The sequence below is a fragment of the Phascolarctos cinereus genome, unplaced genomic scaffold, assembly GCF_003287225.1.
Source record: "Phascolarctos cinereus isolate Bilbo 61053 unplaced genomic scaffold, phaCin_HiC Scaffold_2;HRSCAF=192, whole genome shotgun sequence".
NCBI lineage: Eukaryota > Metazoa > Chordata > Mammalia > Diprotodontia > Phascolarctidae > Phascolarctos > Phascolarctos cinereus.
The window spans coordinates 145,438,058-145,452,495 of record NW_027555625.1 but is presented as its reverse complement, the minus strand read 5'-3'; the positions used below and the strand labels follow the sequence as shown (position 1 = coordinate 145,452,495).

Sequence of the window (14,438 nt, the reverse complement as noted above, 5' to 3'; positions counted from 1 at the left end):
GCATTTTTAGTAGCGTCTGACTCTTCATGACCCCATTTGGGGTTTTCCTGGTAAAGATGCTGGAACAGTTGGCCATTTCCTTCTCCAGCTCATTTTACAGATAGGAAATGGAGGTCAACAGGGTTAAGTGACTTGCCCAGGTCATACAGCTAACACATGTCTGAGGACAGATTTGAACTCCAGATGATGTGTGTTCCTGACTCCAGGCTTTGTCCACTAAACCACCTAACTGCCCACAAGAGATTATTTTCCCCAATTGCTGTATTTTACATTTGTCCATTACTAGGTCTAGGTGCCAAGAAATACAGCAACATGACTAAGAGAGTGCAGAGGATTTGACCCAAATCATTTCCATCTTAAGAAAAGTACATAAATTCTGCTGGGGAAGGACTCCCACTGGTCAGTCCAATGCCAGTGACCATCAACATTTTTGTGGGTGACAGGAGAAAAATTAGCACAAAGGAAATCAGCCAATGTTCCATTTTATTCCTTATAAAATATATTTCATATTGCTGCAGTAAAAACATTACATTTCACATTTAAAAATTTTTTTAACAATAAAAATAATACTTGGAAGACAGCTGGGAAGGGGAAAAAGCTCCAGTAAGACAAATTCACAGATCCAGCATTTATCCCCCTTTTCTCTTCCTTGCCCCTAGTAAATAGCCATTCCCTAGGATGGTATTAATGATTTTACAAAGTGTGACTATAAAAGAATGAGGTGGACTATTTAAACAGACCACAGCTCATGCATCCAAAGAGTGTTCTCCTTAATTGGGAGGCTACACACTCATTTCAATGATGTTGCCACTCCTCAAAACAGCTTTGGAATTTCTCCTTGAGAACTGTCTCCAACTGGCAGAAACAGGGGACCACAGGTATGGGACATTACAGACAATATCGAACTTTTTTAATGTACTGGTAAGTTTTGCTGAATTTTTCTGCCCCCTTCTTTTTTATTCTTCATTATAAAAGATGGCTCTCAGAAGTAGTAGGGCTGAGGGATACACTGGGAAATATAGATATAAAAACAAAAGATATTAAAAAAAAATCAGTTTAAAAAAAAGTGAAGACAAAAAGAAGTCTCCAAAGAGCATTAATGAACCACACTTTCTTTCCCTCTCTCTCCGTTTTCATTACCTTATAATCACACCTTGTTTTTAAACATACTATCACCTAGCCTGATAACCCAATTTCTTTTCCAGGACTGGTTCTTAATGCCTTTTGTCTGTTTTCTTAATCTAATATGCTCACAAATTGAAAGGATTTATCACCACTGCTGATATTCAAAAGAATGGAGGGTCTGAAGACTGGCACAAAAAAAAAGGGGGGGGGAGAATTTTGTTCCAAAAATGTTTTGAATGGCAGCATTGGAATAAGTGCATCACTTCTTAGGGTAACTCCTTTGAAGAGGAGTTCACTTGAACATTTATTTAAGTTTTGTTTTTTTTAAAGCAACATTATTCCATGTCACACCTCATACACTCAAGAAGTGCTTAGCGGCCTTCTACTCAGAAGTGTTCTTTCTACCCTGTCTTCCAACAATCAGAATCCATCACCTGGAGAGGCTGAGAAGTGGAGAGAGAGAAAGATGAAGGCAAATAGGATTTCTGGGACTTGATCAACTCACAAACCACCCCCAAAGAGGAGAAATAATTAAGATTTGTTTTGACCTCAAGGACAAACCAAACATTAAGAACCAACCCGACAGCAAGAGAACGGAGGCACAACTGAGGACAGACAGGGCAGGAGGGAGACCCACCACCACCAAGTGAGACAAGAAGTAAAGGAAGCATACGGAGTAGCTGAACTGAAAATCATTAGGATGTTTATCCTTTGGGTTCCATGACTGTCTTCTTCTTCTGCCTCCCATTTTTTCTGCTGTACCAACATCACTGGAAGGATAACTCACCAAGGGAAACGTTCACACCTAACTAGTCTATAACTCTCCAGGCCCTGAGAAGCAACTTTTTTTTTGAAATCAAAGATATCTTGGAGGAAAGGCCTAGTGACCATTTTGGCCTCAGAAGAAGAGAAGGTTGGTCCACCTCTTCTCACTTCTCAGAATGATCCTTCTGCCTCAGGGGGGATTTGACAGATGATCAGGGTACAAAAGCAAGGATGACTTTCTTCTCATACATGGAGGAAATAGAAGCACGGAAGTTAGGTAAAGTTTTATTCTGGACTCAAATTCAGTTTTGACCCAGGACAGACACATGGGAGAAAGAAAGCGGCCCTTTTTTTTTTCCTGGCCTAGTTTCTAGCTTGACCAGGAACAAGAATTCCAACTTAGAAGCATTTTATAAAGTTACAAAAATATATTGCACTGCCATAAGGCAGTTTTCTCTTATTTCCTCTCTCCCTCCTTATCACCCCAGTCCAGCTTGCTTGGATGAGTCATAGTATCATGCTATGGCTACATTTGCAGTTTTGCTTTGTTAGGAGAAAATTTAACCAAAACTCCCACTTTCAGATAGCTCACTTAAGTTAGTAAATGAACTTTGGTGGCTGGGTTTTTGTAGGGATGTAAGAACTCAGCCTAGAACCTGGGGCAGGCACTGCTCTGACAAGGTCCCAGCTGAGGTGGCTCGGTGTGGTTCCCTGAGTTTCAGCCTTCTATAATGTACATCCAGGTTTCCTCCTAAGGCAACTAGGCACTGAGTGGCCTGTTCACATGGGCTCCAGAGAACACTGCATGCTTATCATCTGGGCTTTGTCAAATAGGTTGCCACAAAGTAGAAGGAAGGTAGGAACTGAGAGGAACACAAGAACTGTGCCTTATTTCCTTAGCCCCCTCAGGCCATGTCTCTGCCAGGTCATTATCAGATTCTCCAAGTGACCCAAGCTCCTGACGCCTAATCTTAGATACAAATACATCATTTCTGCTCATCTACCTCTAGAAGCAAGGCACTGCAGCTAAGGGTTCTGGTCCCCAAAGACCTTTACAGAACTTATATTCCAGTGGTCCCTAGGTCCATCCCACACGGCCTTCATATGAGTCCTGCAACTTGCATCCCACATCCCTTAGAACTCCCTTTATCCCACATCCCACCCTACTTTGCCATCAGCTTAGAAACTGGGACTTTGTCATTTTCAAGGGTGGTATGCCAAGACTGGCCCCATGCCTCCATATGGCCTCGACAAAGCACAGATAACAGAATCTAGAACTTTACTGTCCCAGCTTGGGAGTTCATGGGATGCTCACATCGGACATCAGAACTATCCTTTCTCAGAGAGGCAAATTAGACAAGAGTAGAATTTGGGATCCCTCAGCTTCCTTCTCCATTCCCAAGCTGCCACCTATCATCATCTATTCCCTTCACCTAATCTCCCCCAAACCCTCTGCCCCCATAACCAGTCACACCTCCAGCAGCTGGGGGAGGGGTGTGAGGGGGAAAGACTGTCCACAATGAGAATGGGAGAGGTTGAAGAACCTACTATGATCTCTTAAAGACCAATAAGGAAAAAACAGGTTAGAAAGATAAAACATAAGAAAAAAACCCCAAAGAGGTTTTTTTGTTGTTTTTAATGTGACATATTTCTATGACGAGAGGGGTAAAAGATGAAAGGATTTCACTTTGGGTGGCAGCAGAGGTTTCTGGGGAGGCTGTGACAACCTCCAGCATTTCCTCATTGAAATTGAAAAAAAAACACTTAAATGCTCAAAGCCATGTTGATTCACCCTTTGAAATGTGGGAGGTCACTATTACCCTCTGGCATAGCTTGGTTTGGAGACTCTTAAAAATCCATTAGGCTGGGCTTTAAAAAACCAAATGAGATGGCTGGGGGTGAAAGCCAATGTCTAGAAGAACCCAGATTAAAATAGCTTGAACAAATGTATTACTAAAAGATAAAATGTCCTTTCACTTCCATGGATGCTGTTTGTTGAAAAAGGATCAATCTTTCCTTCTCCTGAAGTCAGATGGATCAAAGATGTACTTGGTCAAATCTCTTGACTTTCCATCTCTATCAGCATCAGTACCTCCTGTCTTCATGTGACCAATGAAGCCACTTTTTAAACAATTTCTTCTGCCTCTCCTGGGCACCAAGCAGTCCCTCTAAGAAGATTTCTGAGAGAATTTGCCGACTCAGCAGCAATACCTACAGAGCTGCTCCTTCCAAGAGCGTCAGAAGAACTTGCCCCGGATGAGAGAAAAATAAGAGAAGGAATAAAGAAAATAATTCTTTGGTCTCTGGGTCACTACAGAGCACACAAATCATTGGCTCTGGCTTTCTCCTGTTTTCTGTGACCAATAGGAAGGAAAAATTCTCTCATTTCCTTTGTATTTCCAAAAACAAAATAAAGCATCCCAACAACAAAAAAAAGAAGAACGAAAGGGAAAAAACCCAGTTAAACCTTGACCAATACATCCCACACTCAAAATCTGAACTTGAATCTTTAGGTCACTGCTGGAGGCTCAGGAGACACTGTTGCATCACTTCCTCCTCTGGGCTACCAAGTCAGGGCCTGGGGCGGGGTGGGCTCTGGGAGCAGGGAAGTAAGAAGTCAAGCAGGTTCAACAAGTTCAATCCAGGAATCGCTGACAGGCCTTTTTCCACCGACAAGCTGTGCACCACTGGTCCCGGTGCTCAATGCCATATACCTTACGGCACTTCTTGGCTTCTCCACGGGCTTTCCTGTATGAGAGAAACGGGAGCAGAGAAAAACAGGCATCTGTGATCCAGATGCAGCATAAGCCCATTATCTGCATGAACCCTTTCCTAATCCCTCAACTGCTAGTCGGCGCCCTCCCCAATAAATGCGTGATGACTTGACTTACAAACTACTTTGTATTTAACTACTTTGGATATATTTCTTTTCTTTTAATATTGATGCTGTGCATATTTTTATATTTTGAATGTAAGTACCATGAAAACAGGGAATGTTTCATTCTTTGTATTTGTACCTAACCTAGTATGCACAGTGGGCACTTAAGAAATGACTGTTGGGGGCAGCTAGTTGGCACAGTGGATAGAGCACCAGCCCCGGAGTCAGGAGGAGCTGAGTCCAAACTCGGCCTCAGACACATAACACTCATCAGCTGTGTGATCCTGGGCAAGTCACTTAACCCCACTGCCTAGCCAAAAAAAAGAAATGCCTGTTGATTCACACTGACTGACCCACTGTGGGACTGGCCAAGGGAAACGCTATATAAATAGTAAAGGTCAGGCAATGGGATAAGTCAAAAGATAAACCCAGATGGCTGGGAAATTCCATCTAAATTGGGTAACTGGATGACAGGCATGAGGGTGGGGGTAGCGGGGGTGTTACAAAAGAGTCTTCCATCATTAAGTTCTTAATCAGGTCCTCCATCTATAGGGTACTCCAGAGGAATGGCTATTACTGACCTTATTTCTGTGTATTTAGAGTCTACCCATACTAAAATCTTCCAAAAGCTGAGATGGCAGGAAATAAGGGTGGGTCACTACAGGAGTCTCACCTGGTGCTGCTCTGTGATCGGGGTGGTGATGTGACAATCAGGTGGGATTTCAACGTAGGTGGTGGCTGCTGGGGTTCACTGAAGCTTAGTGACCGGCTCCGGACCTGTACACAAGAAAAAAGATGCACACCAGGTAAGGAAGGTATAAAAGTAATATGTATACCTAGCTAACACTCTCAAACAACAAGCAATACTTACTGAACCCACACCATGTCCTGGGTGCTAAATATTAATCTCTTTGTATGGTGTGAAAGAGAATATCTTAGAGAGGATATTCAAGATGAAGGGAGACTAGCTGGAAAAGAATTCTGTGGAATCAAGCGTGCGATGAGTGAAAAGGAGGTGCATTCCTTTAAACCAAGGGCTTTTAACCCTTTGTGTACTATAGATCCCTTTGGTACTCTGGTGAAGCCAATGGACCCATTCTCAGAATAATATTTTTAAATGCATAAAAGGAAATGACTGGATTATAAAGGAAATCATAGTGAAAATCGCAGTGATGTAATTTCCCCCCTCATCCAAATTCAGACCCACTGAAATCTATCCACAGTCCCTAGGTGAAGGAGCCCTACTTTACATGCCACCGAACAGACAGACAGAGAGTCCAGGATTGGCAGAGGGAGAGCCTGCCCTCGGCTATCATTTGAACTGGCTAGGTCCTGAACTGCTCTCTCTAGAGACTGTTTAGTGGTCCACCTCCTTATTTGAGATATGGCGAAACTGATCTCTCTGCTAGCTCTCCTCTTAGGATCTGCTGATGCGTACTAACCTTCCCTAGAGGATTAGAGTCGTCTGTCTGGAATGAGCTGAGCGCTCACACACAAGCTAAATTAATATTGCCAACTAAGAAGATTCGTTTTACTCTTAAATTAGGTAACGGATGGCACAGGTGCCATTGTATTCTCCCTCTTCAGCCCTGTAGGCAACATACTCTGGCGGGGAGTGGCGCAACAGGTGGGCCCCTCTTCTATTCTTCTTTGCCATATATACCCACTTTTTTCCTTCAGTCTCTTTTCTCAAATGTTATTATGAGGCTCAAATGAAAAAATGAATAAAAAGCATGTTGCAAATTTTAACACACTATATAAATGTCAGTCATTATTTTCTTTTCTAACTTCTTCCTTCCACTTCCTTTTTCTTCTTTCTTTATTCTCCCCTCCTGACAACTAACCCTACATTTTCTACTTTCTTCACCATTTTTCTGAGGGATGCACCATTATGTGTTCCATATTTACCAACAACTCCAAACTTCTTGGTACATTTAGCCATGTTGCCACCTGCAACTTAGGTCAGCCACTGGCACCCACAGGCCCAGTTTAGTTCCACTGATGTCAACTGGGGCCAAAGGAGTTCACTAACACCAAATCTAATCCAAAGATTTTCTCAACAATAAACTCCTATAGAGTCTTTGGTTCCACTGGGGATGAACACAGGGCAGACAGACAGGGTGATCTTTCCAGAAGTCACGTCACAGAAGAAAGGAGTAGGCGTTATCTGTGCCCGAGACATCACCACCCTCTCTCCCATCTTCCAGGTATCTGAAAGTTGCCTTAGAACCACAACGGGACTTACCGGAGAAAGGGATGGGATAGTAGAAGTGGCAGCAGCCCAGCTAATGCTGGTATATATGTGTGGAGATACTGGGATCTGGATTGATGGTAGTGCCTGAGAGAAGAGAAAAAAGTAAAATTTGCATTATTATAATTAAGTTAAATATATGTAATAATCTGATTAATCTAGCAAAGGCTAGATCTTGAAAAGTTTTTAAAAACAGCTATTGCCAATCAATTTTCATATTACAAGCAATGTGGAGATAAGAGGTCCGACAAAGTAATGTGAAAAAAAAATAGAACTTATACATCTGAACATTCCACCCCTCCCACCCCCCCATTACTACTGCCATCTCATGTGTCTATAGCTCTTTGGGATTAACAATGTACTTTCTTTCTGCAGAGTAGCCCTGTGAAGTATAAACTACACAAGGATGACCTCCATTTCAGAGTGACAGAACCAGATGCTCAGAAGGATAGGAGATTCGACCATGGTCATACAGCTAGCTAGGGTCTGAAGCCACACACACATTTTCATCCACTGCCTGGCTGCAAGGCCAATGTCCTTTTAACTGAACAGAGATTCTGACAGTTGGGAAGGGATTTATTAAGTGCCTACTATGTGACAGGCACTATGCTAAGCTCTTTACAATTATCTCATTTTATCCTCCTAACAACTGTGGAGGGTAGGTGCTAGGATCATTCCCATTTCATAGCTGATGAAACTGAGGTAGACACAGGTTACATGATTTGCCACAGATCGTGAGTGTCTGAGGCCAGATTTGAATTCAGGTCTTCCTAACTCCAGGTCTGGTGCTCTAGCTGCTACTAAGTTACACACTGATCCAGCAATGGCTCGAACCACACTGCTCACAGCTCCTCTTTGCAAAGTGTCTTCAGAATCAGTTTACAGATGACGTGACGACGTGGGCTCCTTGTGAACAGGGATTGTTTCATTCATTGTATCTGCATCCCTAGTGCCCAGCACACAGCTGGCGCTTAATAAAGACCTACTGACTGACAGATGAGGACAGCAGTCTCAATCTCATCAACAGTCACCGAAGGACGTCACTCATCTTCATCACCAAACTTGGCTCCGATGACTTTTGGTTGTTCTCAAAAAGCAAAACCGTCTTCGAAACACAAATGTTTACTAAGACCGAGACAATTCAAAAGAATATGCATTGGGCTCCAAAGGCAACTCCCAAAGCTGGTTCCAAAAATACTATGCCAACACCCTTGAAACGAGTGCACAGGCCCTCATGGGACTCCTCGATGCAGCTACAACGCTCATTCTTATGTCCATGTCCTGGATTTTTAGAAATGAGTCACACAACTTGATAGCAGCTAATATTTCTATTTTATAAAAACAGATCACAAGCATTTGTGTAGAGATGGTATTTGTGAAGCCTTTAGTGCAGTATCTGGCGCACAGGAGGCACTTAATGAATACTTCTTTCCCTTCCTTTGCCTTCCCCTCAGAATGTGAACCCCTATTCCTGAGAATGGCCACTTAGAACAAAGCAGAAAGTTGCTAACAAGGGGAGGGAAGAAACAAGCATTTACATAGTGTCTACTATGTACCAGACACTGAGCTTAGCACTTTCACAAATACTATCTCATTTGATCCTCACATCAACCCCGAAAGACAGGTGCTCTTACTATCCCCACTGTACAGTTAAGGAAATGAAGGAAGAGGTTTCTTGTCTTGCCCAGGGTCACACAGCTAGTAAGTGTCTGAGTCCAAATTTGAACTCAGGTCTTCCTGACTCCAAGCCCAGCATTCTATCCACTGAGCCACCAGCTGCCTCTATAATGATGAAAAGACATATAGAATGCTTTATAAATAGTTGCTGTTTTTCAGTTGGGTCCACCTCTTTGTGACCCCATCTGGGGTTTTCGTGGCAAAGATACTAGAATGGTTTGCTATTTCCTTCTCCAGATCATTTTATTGATGAGGAAACTGAGGTAAATAGGGTTAAGTGACTTGCCCAGGGTCACACAGCTAGTAAGTGTCTTAAGGTCAAATTTGAACTCAGGTCTTCCTCCCTCCAGGCCAGGCACTCTATCCACTGTGCCCCCCTAGCTGCCCTGCTTCATAAATTAGCACGGACCTAAAGCAAGAAAGAGTTTTAACAACAGCTGAAAAAACTCATGACAATACTTGCCTCTTCAGGCTTCTGATTCTCCTGGTTATCAGAAATACCTTGCTTAATTCAACAAGTACTTATTCTTTTAACCAAGAGAGTCTGTTCTGAGGCTTACATCCTAAAGAGGGCAATGAGAAGAAGAATGTCCCCATAGACACCAAAATATCTATAGCAACATATGTGTGTGTGTGTGTGTGTGTGTGTGTGTGTGTGTGTGTGACAGCAAAGAATTGTAAGCAAAGTCAATGCCTGTTAATCTGGGGAATGGGAAAACAAACTGTGGCACATGAATGCAATGGAATATTCTTGTGCTGCAAGTAATGATGTGTGTGACAAATACAGAGAAGCATGGAAAGACCTACATGAACTGATGCAGAGTGAAGTTAGCAGAGTCAAGAGATCAACATACACAGTAATTGCAGCAATGCAAATGAAAAAACTACAAAACAATTAAAAATTAATGTTGCAAAATTATCAAGAACAAGCATGGCTCAAAGAGAAGGTAATCCCACTCCCCTCTACAGAGGTGAGAGGTCTTTGGTATTTTATACTGCACATATTTGCAGACTTTTAAAATGTATTGATCAGTTATGCTGAGATTTTTCCTCTTATTTTTCTCTCTTAAAATATACTATTTGCCATATGGGATGGCTCTTTGGGAGGAACAGGCAGAGGAATACTGAGGGAAACTATGGTGATGCACAAAAACAAAAGATATTTTTTTAAAAAACTTAAAAAAAAACAAAACAAGACCCAAGCATTTACTAAGCTCTTACTAAAAAGCAAGATACTCCTCAGCAATGCAAGGATCAAAGACATCTCCAAAGGTCTCATGATGGAAAATGCTATCCACATCCAAAGAAAGAACTATGGAGTTTGAATGCAGATCAAAGCATACTATTTGCTATTTTTTCTTCTGTTTTGTTTTCTCTTTCTTGTGGTTCCTCCTATTGGTTCTAATTCTTCCTTACAACATCACTAATGTGAAAACATGTTTAATAGGAATGTATGTATAGCTTATATCAGATTGCACGCCATCTTGGGGAGGGAGATGAGAGGGGAGGGGAAGAAAAATTTAAAACTCAAAAGCTTATGGAAGTGATTGTTGATAAATTAAAATAAATTAATTAAAAAAATGAACTTAAAAATAAATTAAAAAAAAAAAGCAAGGCACTGCGGAAGTACAAAGACAAAAAAGAAACAATCCCTATCCTCGACCTAACATTCTACATAGACAGAAGTAAATATAAAGTAATTCATGAGGGAGAGACTACTAATAACAGGGAGAGTTAAGGAAATTCCTTCCGTAGGAGGTGACATGGTCTTGTGCTCTGAGGGAAGCTAAGATAGTGGATGTAAGGAGGAAACACATTCTAGACACGAGAGACCACTTGGGCAAATGAAAGCAAGGCAGAAGACAGAAGACTGTCGATGGGGAACAGCCAACAGACCAGCTTCACTGACTCGGAAAGTTCGTGAAGGGAAGTAATGTTAATGAAATAACTGGGAAAGCAGGAAGCCATACTATGGAGAGTTTTAAACACCAGACTGAGAAGTTTGTATTTTATCATAAAAGCAATAAGGACAGAGAGACAGAGACAGAGTAGTTGAAATAAGTGATGACATGGTCAATTTGGGAAATAAGTGATGACATGGTCAATTTGGCAGCTATGTGGAAGATGGATTGTTCATATGTATTTACATATTCTAATAAGCTAATAGATTTCTTTTCCTTTCTTGAAATCTAGCATATCCCTGTGGTCTCCCCACCATGTATTGCCAGCACAGCTAAGGGACAAACAAGACAATACTAACAAATCAGACATGGCCACCCCAAGGGACTGGAACATTTAGAAAAATTGAAAAATTATGAAACACATCCCTGCTTTGTATATTTCCCACATATTTTACAGAGGTTGTTTGGACAAAGTCTATAACTTTTCTCCAAGTCAGCTGATGAACTGGCATTATGGAGAGTTTACTGTACACCCTATAGATGGAATGGGAAGAAGAGAGATTTGCCCTGAGATCCTGACTATATTTACTGTTTTATGTATGTTACCTGTTACATAAATCCCAGTGGTGAGCAAATTTTTCTTCCCCAGGGGCCCAGTCCAACCTGGTTCCCCTGAGAATAAACTAATTTGAATTGTTCTGGAGAATTATTTATGGGAAAGGATTAGGAGCTTGGCTAATAGGTCAAACCTTAAGTCAACTAGATTCTAGATCAGAATGCCCAAACGTTAATCACGTTTCCAAGAGCCAATGGCTATCGCAGGTGCCCAGGACCACTCAAGGCAACCCAAGAACACTCCAAGTTTATGATTCACCATACCTGGTATGCATGGTCAGCCTGAATGTGCCAAAAGGAACCAGGGGCCGACTTGCTGAGAGCACCAGTAGGCAAGTAAGGTTCCAAGACAGGGTGTTCCAGGACTAATGACTCTGCCTGGGGCAGGGGTGGTGGTAGGATGGCAAGGGGTGGGTTGGTCAGACTCTGGATGGGAACTGTCTCAGTGGTGGGAGTAGCAACCGCCACAGTGGCAGCTTCCTCCTTCATCTGCACCTCTGTGTAGTAGAAATCCTCTTCTCGTTTCCACTGGTCAGAGTCCACACTGTCCCTATTGGAAGAAGGAAAGGGAGGCATCATAAGGATTCAAGTTAAGATAGCAGAGAGCTGCATCCCTGACGTGGGAAAGTCACAGTAGTTTGCCAGGAGGATGGAAACAGAAGAGTGAAAAGAGAAGACTGACAGGCTACAAGAAGAGGGAGGAAACATCCCAAACTGGCAAGACAAAGGTCAAACCAAGGATGTCTATGGGCCCTACACTGACTCCAAAGGTGGAAGGAACTAGCCATCTTCACCTTCAGCCCCCCAACCCTATAATACCACGGGTAGAGGAAGAGCCCTCTTCTCCTCTTCCCACAAAATAGGCAAGCCTGAGGTGGGGAAGGGAAATAATTTCCTTGGGGTGACAGAACAAGTCAGGGATAGAACCAGAGGAAAACCAGGCATCTCCTCTCCCAGTCTAATGCCATCAGATGACACTGCCCTAGCCTATCAGTCAAGTCATCAAGCGTGCCAGGCACCCGGAGAAGCAAAAACAGCCCCTGCTCTCAAAGAACTGATAGTCCAATAGAGCAGTCAAACAAGAATTGTTTCTCCTGATACTTGGGGAATCCCCTTATCTCTCTTCATCGCAGGCTTCATCTGACACCTGACAAGAACTGCCCTGGGCGGCCTGAACTGTGAGTGGGTTTCCACCATGACGAGGAGCTCTATCGAGCCTGGCCCAGCTCTCTATGGAGGCCATTTCCCCTGGTCTAAAAGTGTCAAGAGTCAACAGAGTCCCAGTTTTCCTCAGGAAGGGCCAGCAAAGAACCCAGCTAATGGGGCTTAACTAGCCTGTGCTACAAGCTATCAAACGTAAGCAATTCTTCTCCCTCCACTCAGAAAGTGGGACCGTTAAAATAACTTAATTCAGCAAGGAAAGAAAAGACATCTATGAGAGGTCCATGCAGCACAAATAATACAGGCACTCAGCAAATTTCCTTCTTTTTTCCTCATTAAGACTGAAGGAAATAGCTTCTGACAGTCTCCAAGAAGGGGCACTAGGAGTAGGAAGAGCTTTTTTAAAAATCAATCTTAGCATGGACTGGGAAAGAGAGAGAAGAAGGCAGATGTACCAATTTCTCAAAAGCATCCTGGGGCAGAAGGCTATAGAGAAATCACAAGGACCTCAAGGTAGGAAAAGGAATCCCTGAGGGATGAGGCCCAAGGGAAGACCTGGAACCTGCCCCTTGACTTACCCCAGGTGGAGGGTCTTGACATGCCTCTTGATACCCACAATGGAACGCAGGACTTTGCCACAGTTTGGCCACAGACACTTATACATCACCTTCACTGAGTTCTGGAGAGAAAATAAACCCTGAGCATTAGGAAACACTCCTTTTTCCCTACACTCCCTTTCTTACCTAAGAGAGAGTACAAGGTACTGATCTACCCCTCCATTTTCAAGACCAGGTTCTTTAGGGTCATAAACACTGCTTGCTGAAAAGCTTGGGCCCCAGGCTTGTCCGACAGGCTTGTGCAATGGTTGGTGCTATGCCGTGGGGGGGGGGGAGAAGCACACTAGAAATCTCTATGTAGGGGTATAAGCAGTAAGGCAGAGATTAGTGTGAAGACTACAAATCAACAACAGGTACATTTTAAGCTCCCTTCTAGGCACTGGAGATAAAAAAATAAAAAATCAATCCATCCTTGCCTTTAAGAGCAGGGGCCTAAGGATACACATAGGGAGATGAAGGCTCTGAGAAGAGGATGAGGAGGTCCTAGGAAGGCTGTAAGGTTAAGGAAACTTTTGGCATTAAAGCAAAAGGGAATTAAATTATCTTCTGCATGATTTCACATGTATAACTGATATTACACTTCTTGCCTTCTCAATGGGCAGGGGAGGGGTGGGAGGGGGAGGAAGGAGAGAATTTGGAACTCGAATTTTAAAAAAATTACTGTTAAAAATAAATAATAATGTTTTTTAAAAAAACTTAAAGAAGAAGGGGACTGGAAAATGAGAAATAAAAATGGGAAAGTTAAACAAAGATTTATTTTCTGAAAATCAAAGAAGGGTTGTCCAAGGCAAACAATATTTAATATATGCCAGGCCCATCTGTTATATCTTTTTCTCTAGGACCAATTTAATACAGAGATAATTCTAGCCCATCTCCCTCTCTCTCTCTCTCTCTCTCACTCTCTCTCTCTCTCTCTCTCTCACACACACACACGCGCGCGCGCACACACACACACACGATACCTTTCTCTTTCGTGGGGCTGGCTCATCCATCAGGAAAGGATCAGGGTCCGTCTCAAAACCATGGTCAGCTTTTGGTGAGCCAAAGGCCTCACTGGAATATTTGGGGCTTGCTTGCGGGTGGGGAGGAGATGGAGTGGAGATTCCACTGCCTCCACTCCAGCGCCCACTGGTGGTGCTGCTGCCACTGTCTGACACATCCCCACTCTCCTTCCACAGGTCACAAGCTGTTCGAGATGCTGCACAGGAAGGGAGAGAAGATGACAGCCCTAAGGGATTGTAGGCACGGTCCTCCCACAGGATACCTGGGAACTGGCAGAACATCCACCTCTGTGCCAGACAGAAACAGCTTACTCTTTGCCACATGTACGTTCTACAGGTTGCCCCAATCAATAAAGCCCAAAGCACTGGGTGGCAAGGACAAAGTGACAATGAGTCCTAGCCCAGAAGGCCAGGTTTCTAGATCTGGTTCTCATTTATGACACTGGC

General features: G+C 43.0%; 1 protein-coding gene across 4 annotated transcripts in view; it reads right to left on the bottom strand.

The window, feature by feature from the left end:
- Window positions 1–466: 466 nt before the first annotated feature.
- The window catches only part of ZNF395 (zinc finger protein 395), a 75,253-nt gene continuing 61,281 nt past the window's right edge, over window positions 467–14,438 (bottom strand). For all 4 annotated transcript variants that reach the window (XM_020988686.2, XM_020988695.2, XM_020988679.2 and 1 more), the window contains 6 exons: window positions 13,953–14,188; window positions 12,952–13,052; window positions 11,477–11,762; window positions 7,014–7,106; window positions 5,442–5,545; window positions 467–4,638 (listed from right to left, as the gene is read on the bottom strand). In XM_020988686.2, coding sequence (XP_020844345.1) covers window positions 4,527–4,638; window positions 5,442–5,545; window positions 7,014–7,106; window positions 11,477–11,762; window positions 12,952–13,052; window positions 13,953–14,188 — 932 coding nt within the window. In that variant the 3' untranslated portion in view covers window positions 467–4,526. The remainder of the gene's footprint in view (window positions 4,639–5,441; window positions 5,546–7,013; window positions 7,107–11,476; window positions 11,763–12,951; window positions 13,053–13,952; window positions 14,189–14,438) is intronic.